This window comes from Phoxinus phoxinus (genome assembly GCF_949152265.1).
Source record: "Phoxinus phoxinus genome assembly, chromosome: 11".
In the NCBI taxonomy this organism is placed as follows: Eukaryota; Metazoa; Chordata; class Actinopteri; order Cypriniformes; family Leuciscidae; genus Phoxinus; species Phoxinus phoxinus.
Genome location: NC_136886.1, coordinates 15,436,081 through 15,448,135, shown reverse-complemented (window position 1 = coordinate 15,448,135; position 12,055 = coordinate 15,436,081). Strand labels below are relative to the sequence as shown.

Sequence of the window (12,055 nt, the reverse complement as noted above, 5' to 3'; positions counted from 1 at the left end):
TCATTTTGTCTCCCATTTATTTGTGCAATGCACATTATCATATGTACAGCTCCATATGGAGAAAATAAAAACAGAAAAAAAGACACAGAAAACAAATTCATGTCACAATAATACTGATACAGCAAACAAACACAGAGCTGTATCCAAACCATACCACTTCCTTACAGAGAAACAGCATTATTGAACACCACACATTCACTACTGTATACAGAGGTTAGCTTCCGAACATTATATCCTAAGATTGAAGATAAACGGCTCAGTCCACAAGAGGGTGGTGGGAAAGTTCAGTTCCATCTTTATTCAATTCCTGCTAATCTGTTGTCTTTGTCCATTGTGTGCATTCAAGTCTTTAGTGCCAGATTTGTTCAAGAGGAAGGTAACTGATGGCAAAATGTAAGAGAAGACTGCTTCGATAACAGATAAAGCTTCAGTATATCACTGCATGATAGCGAAAAGAGGAAGGCAAAGCATGAACGAGATGTACAGCGAGTACTGCAAGTTACGTAAGTGTGTTCTGGATTTACCTAATGCCATTCAAGTGCAAATATACTGAGAAGAGAAAGGGCAGATTGGTGGCTGTACACTCTAGAAACTTCTTCTGGACCACGTGCCACTTACAGTCAAACATGCAGTACATTATGAGGATACCGAGATATGCTAAAAGAGCTGGATTTTAAAGATGTATCCACTTATGTTGCTTAATGGCATTTATGATTTCATATGTCAAAATAGTAACGGTCCAAGTGATATGTTCAGTTGGTTTAAAAGACACCTATGGTAATAAAACAATGGGATTTGAACACTTTCCATCAATCACATTTCTCAGTCAAAAGGCTTTGTTTCATTATCAAGCATGAATGCATTCGAAACTTGAAGCGGATTTTAGTACATTTAGTACTTCAACAAAAAGTACTAAGTATGACTTGTTCTTTAGGGCACTATTAACCAGTTAAAGATATCAGGTTAACATAAATTGTGTTAAAGACAACCTTAACGTTCAATGCACAGATATATCTCGAAACAAGCCATGTACTTGGAGGTCCTTGCAAAACGACTAGTTTATTTTTTTTCTATGGAATAACTATATGAATAAAGAATTTCCTTGGACTTATGTTGTAAACAGTATGTTATTATAGTGCAACATATACAGACAGATCAATATTCAGTAGAAAACAACATAAGAATAAACTTCTAGTTAAATCTACTGCATTTCACAGATCAAGTTTGAGAAAACCTCCCATTTCATGTAAAGTCTCTCATATTTATTGTGCTTTTGCCCCCCAGCACAGCAACTCTTAGCTTCTGAAAGAAGTTACGTGTTATATCACACAAGATTTTTACATTTTTTGCAGGTTTTTGTCTGTGTTTTCTTTCGTTTGAGCGTATCTTTCTAATCATCTAGCCCCTGACTGTCCGGGAAACCACTGAGTCTTAGCTCACTTTACAGAGACCCACTTTTATTTTCACACATGTCATAGTTGTCTTGCACAGCCAACAAATAAATAAACACCCCTCGCACATATATGCAGTCGCGAGCAGGTGTGTACAGTAGGACACAGTCAATGCAATGGAAGAAATAGAAAAGGTCCTGCGTACTGCTGTAGCATGCAAAACTTTACTAAATAACTCTATATGACGAATTTGAAAAAAACTTTGTGTTGAGTAACAAAGTTTTGCAAGCCGCAAAACCTGTAGATTCAGTGTGTGGCTTGTCTTGCAGAATTCTGACATATTTTTTCATTTGATTCCTCAGCACTAAACCTCTTTAATAAATCATAAACTCACCCGAAGACTCCTGAATAAATTTTACCCAAAATTCTATGATGACCTGGTTGACTGATAATGTTCATATTTCACAGCTGTGTAATGACAAAGTATGAACTTTGTTATGTAGGCAAGTCCAGGGAAAGACACAAATAAGAGGGTTTTTTTTTTTAACAATGCTGAATGCTACTTTTTCAACAGCAGTCTTCTCACACAGCAGTTATGTTGGCCTAGTGCATGAACGATAGAGAGATACACACAACTATACTGTAGATAAGCTCTGACGTCTCTATGAAGCAGGGTCCTGGAGGTGGGAGAGATAACAAAGGAGACTTTCAAGGACTTTTGGGTTGCAGGGCGTCTAATCTGGGCAGGAACTGCTGACTGGTTTTGATCATATACAGTAAGTCTTAGTACAGTGCTTTCTGTCCTTGGCTGTCAAATTCTGACCAGGCATCATTTAGTTCCATAAAAATCATCTTGGCATATTGTTCGTAGGGTTGTCCAGTAGCCTGCAGATGGGAAGAGAGAGGAAACATACACATTTTGTCTTTGAAATGCCTTAACTAGATATTTTAAAGGGCGTCGTATCATACTTTTTTCCCCCTGAGATCCATTTATTAATGTATTTTACCAGCTAAATAGACTTTCTAAAATCTTTTTTTTATTTATTTTTATGTATAGACCCCAAACTTTTGAATGCTACTATATTTTGCAGCTGTGCTTTTAAGATTTCATACTTTCTTTTAATTAATAAATACGTCTCTTACCTTGTCAGGGTGTACTACCAGCACAGCTTTGCGGTAGACCTTCTTCACCTGCTCTGGTGTGACAAGGTCAGCCATGCCTACAGGTTTCCAGCGGTTCTCCCCCTCCCAAAGCACCGTATGCATGGTGGACAGTAACGCTCTGATGTTCCTCTCCTTCCCCTCAATCCACTCCAGAATCTGACACAAATAGCACCATTATATTAAAACATAATAATCGGATTCAGATTTGAACTACAACAAAGTCTTTAAAAAGAGGAATATGTAAGGGACAATGTACAGTCAGCTGATCACTATCACAAACTAAACGGCAAACATATTTGACAATGACTGATGAATCAGAGTAAAGTATTCCAGCCTGTCATAAAATATATTTAAATATCAGCTTGCATTTATTTATTTGTGTGTCTGTGTGTGTGTGTGTTTTATTTTTTACCTTGAGTCTCTCTGGGTCCATTTCTTTTGCCATCTCCTCTTTTCTCATTTCTGCTATTGTTTTTGGCCCTTTCTTATCCTTTGAGCCAGCAAAGCCCTGGCCTGAGAGTAGGTCATCAAAGTTAGCAGCAGAAACCTTTGGTCTGGTTCCTGGAAGAAACAGGAAATAATTATTAAGGAAAGACTTGCCATTTATATTATTCTTTGTTGTTGTAGTAAAGTAACTATTTAGAGATGCACAATATCTGTAGCCTGATCCTACCAGACTCTCGTACATTTCATATGTACAGAGAGTCTGGCCGCTCTCCATTGACAAGCGTTAACTTCCTTGAAGGCGGGTACTCTGTTGAAGTTTAAAACTATTAGATCTGCCATAACCCATCGCTAACGTTTGGTCGTGACGTATGTGTACACAAACTAGCGCACAACCTCAACGTCATCGTTCTCAGCTACTCCCTCTGTTCGCTGATCGGACCGGTAAAAAATTGACCGGGGAAAACCCATGAATATACCTCAAACCCAGACGTAGTACTGAAAGAAAATGAAAATTGAGCGGAAGTACGTAGGAGGGCGGAGCCAGGCTACAATATCTCTACCATATCGGACATTCACCAATATTAGAGATTATTTAATTCATCTGCATCATTAGATATTTATTTGTACAAGCTTATTTCCTCTATATTTTATATTTAGATTACCTTTGCCACCATCTAAAACTCACATAACGTTTTTAATTTAGCAAAAAAAAAAATTTCACTGTTAAACTAAACATTTAGCCAATCGCAAAAACTACAGATTTTTTATATTGTACATTATGTATGTATGTTGTGATGCCCAAGTTCATTTGTAGTATTTAAAACAACTGGTTATAGTTTTTAGTGTTTTACTTTTTAAAAAAATAGTACAAAACTTTAATATCAGCCATTTATCGGTTATTGGCTATAACATAAATCTAATTATTGGCTTATAATTGTCTCTTTAGTCGAGTGTGGTGCATATGACGCGAAGATGAAGATAAAAGTGAACAGACTTTATTAACCAAAAGAGAACTACACCAAACTGAACATAAGCCTTAACGAGAACCGACAAATGAGAACTAAACCACAGGCATATATATACACACACACACACTAAGTGAAAACAAAGATGATTGGATTAACACAGGTGATACAGGGAACTGATAGCAACCATATAAACAAAGTAGAATGCAATGAGTAACCTAGGAGACAAACAAGTGGCAGGAAACTGAGAACAAATGAGACATATGACTAAAGGATACAAACTAAAGTCCATGAGGTTGAAACTAAAAATAATCGTGACAATAATAATGATGCATGCTTAAAATATTAGAATTTTACAAGGAACATCCGCATGAAGCCCAACTACTTAAAACTGGAACAGATTCTATGATGAATCACTAGGCAGTTTGTGTCCAGTTACTCACCCATGTTAGGCTGTGCTTTTGGTCCAGTGGCTCCTGGCGATGCTCCACCCATGCTGGAGAAGCTGACGTTGTAGTTGGGTCTGTTCTGTGGTGAAGTGTGAGGCATAGAGGGTCCTGGTACTTTAGGTGGGGTCTGGTGTGGTGCACCCTGGGCCGGCGGCTGCCACTGAGCTCCACCTCCAGGCTGCCATGAGGGGAAGCCTGTGCTGGGATGCCAGCCTCCAGAGGTAGTGTGCTGAGGAGATGGAGCAGGACGCTGAGGGGAGCCCATGGGCGGAAATGCTCCCCCAGTACCAGTAGGTGTGGTGGGTTTGCTGGAGAATCCCGAACCACCTTGGAATGAACACACAGATTTTGAAATTGAATCCATGATGAATTTATTAACATAGGGCTCATTAAAAAGAACTTTATTCCATTTACCTCCTCCCAGACTGGCTCCTAGGTTACCTAGATCTGCAAAAGGGTCCAGAGTGTTGGGTTTGGCCTGGTGGGTGGGAGTACCATGAACTGAGCTGGTTGGACTAGTGCTGGCGGACTTACTTCCCATTCCAAAACCTTTACCTGATATGACAGATCAGGATTTATAATTTAGTGTTCGTCACTGAATAGGGATTATTAAAATTATCTGGTTTCCTGTAACATTTAGATGTAAGTTTGGCTTCTGTCAACATTTTAAACTAGATAAAGCTAGGTAAGTAAACTGGCAAACATAAATTAGTTTTTTTGTCAAACTTGCAAGAATTATTTGTGAAAAAATGTCTCTGTATTTATGGATGTAAAGTTTCCTGTATAACTATTATTCTGTGTAATAATAATAATAACTGTATGATTTCCAATTTTTTTTATATCAAAACAAAACATTTGATTTTAAATTAAATGTATTTGTAACTATTTTTTGTTATATTTTGAAAATAAATATTTGTAAAAATGCATGTAAAATTACAGTAGTTCAGATTTGTACTTGCACCGTCACTATTTTCACTGATCCAAACATGAATATACAGTATATATACAAATCTGAACTACTGACCAGATCGGGCAAGCTGTATCCAGCTCTATTGATTTAAAAAAACAAAAAAACAAAGGTCAGTCATATTATGTTTCACAAGAGATTAACATTTATGAGCTATATGAGCTCATCACACCAGTCCAGATGGCAGGTCAGTCAGTAGTGAGTCATTTTGTTTTTTAGGTGTCATTTCAGAAGAGGCCACCAGGTGTCCCTACGGCACATCTTGTGTTCTACTTCTAACAAAACTTACCTTCAGGTGCTGGTTTGCTCCATTCCCATGCTCCCGTAGAGTTCGGCTGTTGGATGTTGACAGAGGGAGTAGTGGGTGGCACAGGTGAACTGCGACCTGTGAAGGGATCATATTTAACTTGATGGCTAATACAATTGTGAATTGCATCCTACTATTTTTGACTAATTAAAGGAAAATTACAACCTAGAGTTAGATTAAAAAGTTACAACAAATCTTAAACAAAAACAAAATTAAGGTAAAATAATACATAACACAAAATAATACCATTCAAATGTTTTAGATTAGAAATTAGTTAATTAATTATGTTACTGTAACTAAGAATAGTCAAATTAAACATTTCCCTTTCTATGTGTTTTCAAGCAAGTTAATAGCTTTGATTAGTTAAAACAAGTTATGGGATGGGATTCTGGGATATGATCTTCCATGAATGCTTGATTAAATAAACATTTTCAACATATTATAATGTACCATATTTCTCTCATTTTCAGTAAATGCAAAGCTCTGAAAACAGAATGTAGCAATCAACAGTATTTGGCATCATACAGTGCTCCTTTTTCCAGTTCTCCATCAGTCAGTCACTTTGACGTAAATTCAGGGAACGGGGGTTACATTTTTTTGCTGTATTCCGTATTGGTGTTAATCTGCTTTGCATATTCCCAGAAACATAATACAGGGTTTCAGTTGTCCTTCATGAAGCACATGCTGCTATCGACCACACACATTGTACTTAAAACAAATAATCAAGCTCAAGGGCCAATAATAATTCCACTCTCTCCAAAACATCAACCATCAGCACTTTAAATAAGACATTTACTAGCAAGTTGTTTTATAGAGATACATTTGCAAGGCTATTCTGCTGATCATATTTTGGAGGACTTAACACAAAAGAGCTTGGCTGGTTGTTATGGTGACGTTGCCCACACACTGGCAGTACTGAGAGGCAAAGGCGCATGCCTTACCCATGCCCATGTTCTGCATTGTAGGAGACGGAGATCGTGCAGCATGCAGGAAGGGGTCTGGCTGCCCCATATTACCTGGACCCAGGAACGCCCCCATGAAGTCCTGCGGCTTAGAAGCGGGTGCGGGTGCGGGCCCAGATCCGAACGGGTCGAAAGCTGAAGAATTAAAGAAAGGATCTTTTACTGAAATGGACATTTATACAGACCGATAGTTCTGTCTCTCACATCTGACTGGATAAAACAAGTTCAAAGCTGTTTGAAAATAGGCAAAATATGCACACCACACATTGGTAAAATGGTACTTTATATCATTGAAAAAAAAATGGTCATGGTGCTTTGTAACCGTAAACAACTTTTAGTTAGGAAATTATTGCAAATGTTAATAAATACATAAAAACAACATACACACTACCATTCAAAAGTTTGGGGTCAGTAAGATGTTGATTTATTTGATCAAAAATACAATAAAAACAGTAATATTGTGAAACATTATTACAATTTAAAATAACAGTTTTTGTTTCAATATATTAATTGTAATTCATATATATTAATTACAATTATAATGTAACTTATTCCTGTGAAGGCAAACCTGAATTTTCAGCAGCCATTACTCCAGCTCTCTTTGAGAATTGAAAAGAACAGCATTTATTTTAAATTAAATTGTTTTGAACCATTATAAATGTCTTTACTGACACTTTTGATCAATTTAATGCATCCTTACTTAATAAAAAACAAGGTAAAAAAAAAAAAAAAACTTATTGACCCCAAACTTTTGAACAGTGGTATAAATACATTCGGTGAGAAAACTGCTATTAAGTTAATAATTTATTATTATTAGTAGTAGTAGTATTGTGTAATAATATTAACAAATATTAATATTAATAAAATAGCTTTTCATTTAATTTGGGTGTTTTTATTACATTACTGCCATTTAATAAAAGCAATGTACCATGTTACAGCAATTTTAAATAAATGAATGCCATTCAAATGAATAATTCAGTCATTCAAATTTCCCACTATCAACCAAGATGCTGCGTCACTTCACTGACTCCTGACATCTCAGCTAAATCAGTTCAACAGTCTTTTTTAAAAAGCCGTAAAACATACTTACTGCCTCCAGATCGAGGTGACGGACAGGGTGAGGAGGAGGCGGGTGCAGATCTCCGTGGGGTGGACTGAGCAGAAGTGGGGCCGCTGGCCGGCTGTGGTGTGGGCGGAGCTCCAAACAGGTCCCCCAGCAGGTCTGTGGTGGTGCTGGTGGTCGGAGGTTGTGGGGAGGATGGAGGAAGCTTAGCTGCGTCACCGTCCAGCCCCAGCAGATCTTCCTCAGCTGTTTGAGAAGGGGCCGCTGCTGGCTGGGGCTCTGGCTTCTTATGCGCTTTTGATTTCTCATTGCTTGTGTTGCTCTGCTGGCTAGAAAGGGAGAGCATCTCATCATCTGAGGGTTCACTCTCCTCATTCGGACCCACTCTGCCTCCGCAACTCCCGTGGCCCTGGGCAGGATCTAAGGGACAGACCGGAGAAATGGTTAGATGCAAAGAACAAAATCAATTTTGCCCATATGATTTGTGCGTTAAGCCCAGGACACACCAAGCCGACGATCAGCCGTCAGGCAAAGTCGGGCCGTTTTTGAGCGTCGGCCGACTTAGTTATTTTTTGGTGTGTTCCACACAGTTGGATTAGTTGGACTTTAGTTAGGTTTTTCAGGGCTGATTCGGCATGAAGAATCAGCGACGGGCCGTCAGTGAGAGAATGAACTCTGATTGGCCGTTCAGCTTGCTGAATGAGTCAGTGCACGAGAATAACAGAAAAACAGCAGGCAAAGAAGTCAAAACGGTACAGATAGAAGGCTGATCTAATTTTACGGCATCTTACCCGAGTGTTCCTGGGTGAATATTTTAATATTAACATGAGCGGAGTGGAATAAAAAGTGATAAAGCAGTTTGAATATCAATCCTGCTAGTTTACAGTTTGTGTATCTGCATCGTCGGTTACCCTTTTTGAATGATGAATATAGACTAATATATCTGCAGAAATAGACAGTTGGCTCACTTACACGCAGGCGCAGAAAGCACATAGCTTACTAGCTGACAGTGTGTTCAAGTGCAGCTTTTTTGCATCGGAGCGAGGCGACAACACAGTCGGCTAATTCTTTGGCGTCGGTTTGGTGTGTCCCTGCCCTTATTTTCTAAGTTTTATGTGAGAAGCATAACATTTCATTGTACCTCTCAAAGCCACTAAAATCACCTAGTTTTCAACTACCCATCAAATTGTCTAAATTCAATAGTCAACTACAAATCTATCTATAGTTAACTATTTACTGTTGACTCAAGCCTCCCACACTACATCTTACCTTCCAAGTCCAAGCCCTCCATTTCATCTTTTCAGCAGAAAATAAAGTACATTAAACAGATGGTGTTTAGTTTAATGGTGCATAGACACTCTACAGAATGCCAGCGAGTGACTGATGAGTTGACTTGTTTAAAAGGCTCACTGAGGGACAAACTAATGAACTCTTAATGGTGATTAAACTCCACAGGGACACCGTGTCTCTCTCTATCATATGAGAAAGTAGCAACTTTACTTCAAGATAAAGAAAATTAGGGCTGTGTGCGATATAGCTAAAAAAAATTAAAATAAGTAAATGCAAATGCTGAACAAAATGCTGTTCTTTTGTACTTTCTACTCATGAAAGAATCCTGAAAAACATGTAGCAGTGTTTCCACAACACTGTTTTCAACAGTTAATAATAAGAAATGTTTCTTGAGCACCAAATAAGATTATTAAAATGATCTCTGAAGGATCATGTGACATTGAAGACTGGAGTAATGGCTGCTGAAAATTCAACTTGCCATCACAATAATAATTAGCATTTTAAGATGTATAATAAAACAGAAATCAGTTATTTTAAATTGTAAACCTTTTTCACATTATTACTATTATCACTGCATTTTTTATCAAATAAATGCAGCCTTGGACAGCATAAGAAACTTCAGTCTATATATGATTTTCAAAATATACCTACATTTTTATAAACTTTTTATGTATTTTTATGATTTTAAGATTTTTTCAATCATCAGACACTACACTTTTTAACGTCATAATTTTGAGTCACAAGGTACATGGCCAAATAATGGCCAGAGGAATTTCATTAAAACCATTATGATATTCACAATGGTGCTTTAAATTTATATCGTCAACAAATTCATTATTGATTTATTGTGAATAAAATATCACCCAGACCTACTTTTAAGGCCTCATTAAAAAATAGAACCATTTGTTTAGCTTTTTGTGTTGTGTAGTATTATAGATTCTAGTAATATATATAATTTGTGTGTGTTACCTGCAACAGCAAGTGCATCCTGGTGTTCCTGATGACAGGAGAAAAGCACGTTGGGGCTCAGGTCTTTGGTGGGGAACTGCTCCCACGGTGGAGTGAGATCTTTCTGATTCTCTGTGCTTTCAACCTCAATGTCTAACAGCACATGAAACAGCTGTGGGTATTTCTCTGGAGAGTCACAGGCATCCAGCTCTGTCCTGGACAAACACATACAGAGACTTCACTGCAGAGCTGCAAATAGTTAAACAGCACGTTCTGTATTTTATTTTTATTTATTTTTAATTTATAAGGGAATTTTCTATGAATGTATAAGGGAAAGCATATTTGCTGGGGTGCTGTCACTGGTCACCCCATATATTTAAAGTTAGTTTATATTTAAAGAAGTGACAGATCTTTTCTTCCATATTGTGACGTACATCTAGGTGTAACGGATTATTGAAAAATAAAAGAATTGAGGGTGAGAACTTGATTTTATATATCGGTTGTTGATTGGATTTCATGATTTTAATCCTTTTAATCACGTTTTAGCTTCTTTTTTTTTCAGTGTACTTAAATCGTCCTTCGGTGTGGCAAATCAGTTTTTAAAAGCACAAATATGCCATGTAGTCTATAAATTAATAATGTCATAGAATTGTATGTTTAATACTAAGAAGAATTTAAAGAACGCTAAATGAAATACTTTTACACCCTAATCAAGTGTCCTAACCAGGTGCTACAAGCAAAAAGCAATCTCCTCCATGTAAATCAGAGCTTTTGTCTTAACATGCTGTAATCGTGACAGGCAAAGAGTTGCTGGTCATTTTATCAGTCATTATGTGGAGCAGGAATTTGAATACACTTAAAATCTAGATTCTGCTTAAATCTAGATTAAGTGCTTCAGAATGTCCAGCGTTACAGTGTGATGCTTATGAAAGAAGAGTAAAGAAACACTTACTTCATAAACTTTAAGACTGTTGTGCCGGGGGCGATGAAACCAGTATGGAACTGAATCTGGAATATCTGGGTGTTTGTTACCTGCAAACACCCCAAAATTAAAACACTGACAAATGCTTAAGATGTTCCAACCTTTCAGTCACTGATAACTAGCATGAACAGAAAGCTTTCATCAGGGTTCCTACACATTTTCCATTTCAAAATTCCATACATTTCCAGACAAAAATGTCCAAACCTCTGTAGAATTTTCAGACCATATTTAACATAAAAGGTTCATACAGTACATCAAATATTTTCTTTTCTTTTTTTCTCTTTCTTACGTGATCAGAAGTAACCTAAACCGTTTTATAACCTACACATATTCACCTCTGACAGATCAGTTTGATACTGTAAATGTGGTTTGATGTTGCACGATCACTAAGCGGCAAAGTGCAGTCTGATTTAGATTATTGTTTTCATCCTTTAACTGTTGCTGGTTTGAGTGGCACGTGCACATTTGTTTATTGAAGTTCAAAAGAGATTTGCTTATGGCAAAGACAATGAAAATGTGTAAAGAAAATGTGCGCCTTGAATTCATTTAGTCGTGTTCAAAAATCACTAAACATTCACTAAACCTTTGACACAAAGACACTCTGCTTATATGATACATTTGTACAAATTCTTAATTTTATATTTTAGAAAACTGAATAGGGGCAATAGTCTGTAAACACTATTATTTTTCCATACTCTGTTTTCTTTTTTTCCATACTTATCCAGACTTGGAAATAGTTCAAATCAAATTCCATACTTTTTCAAACTGTGTAGCAACCGTGTTACATGTAGGCCTATATACTGTACTCATTCTATAGTTTTTGTTTCTCTGCTGCAGCTTTAGATTTAAAAGGGGTAACAGTTAGTTATTGGTCTCATACCTTGGCCTGAAGTGCATGGGAACGCATGTGAAAAACTGAAATCACCACGTCTCCTTGGGCACTCACTCCCACAGGAAAGGCCACTTTGCCCTCTTGAATCCTGTGTTCCCTGAGAGCAGCATACATGAAGATATACTTCAGCATTACACAATATCATTATTTTTTTAAGTGCTACATAAATGATCCTGTACGCAATTCAGAAATGCCCTTTCAAATAAAATAAAGAAAATTCCATTTTAA

At 37.2% G+C, this 12,055-nt stretch overlaps 1 protein-coding gene across 12 annotated transcripts in view; it reads right to left on the bottom strand.

The window, feature by feature from the left end:
* Positions 1-12,055, bottom strand: part of dnajc6 (DnaJ (Hsp40) homolog, subfamily C, member 6) — a 44,017-nt gene continuing 31,962 nt past the window's right edge. For 5 of the 12 annotated variants that reach the window (XM_079629176.1, XM_079629177.1, XM_079629167.1 and 2 more), the window contains 11 exons: positions 11,816-11,924; positions 10,906-10,985; positions 9,975-10,168; positions 7,743-8,135; positions 6,632-6,787; positions 5,673-5,768; positions 4,831-4,971; positions 4,411-4,743; positions 2,968-3,116; positions 2,535-2,711; positions 1-2,276 (listed from right to left, as the gene is read on the bottom strand). In XM_079629176.1, the coding sequence (XP_079485302.1) occupies positions 2,175-2,276; positions 2,535-2,711; positions 2,968-3,116; positions 4,411-4,743; positions 4,831-4,971; positions 5,673-5,768; positions 6,632-6,787; positions 7,743-8,135; positions 9,975-10,168; positions 10,906-10,985; positions 11,816-11,924 (1,930 nt within the window). In that variant the 3' untranslated portion in view covers positions 1-2,174. Of the gene's footprint in view, positions 2,277-2,534; positions 2,712-2,967; positions 3,117-4,410; positions 4,744-4,830; positions 4,972-5,672; positions 5,769-6,631; positions 6,788-7,742; positions 8,136-8,984; positions 9,012-9,974; positions 10,169-10,905; positions 10,986-11,815; positions 11,925-12,055 lie in introns of all 12 variants that reach the window. The other 7 variants (XM_079629175.1, XM_079629166.1, XM_079629170.1 and 4 more) reach the window with 3 other exon arrangements.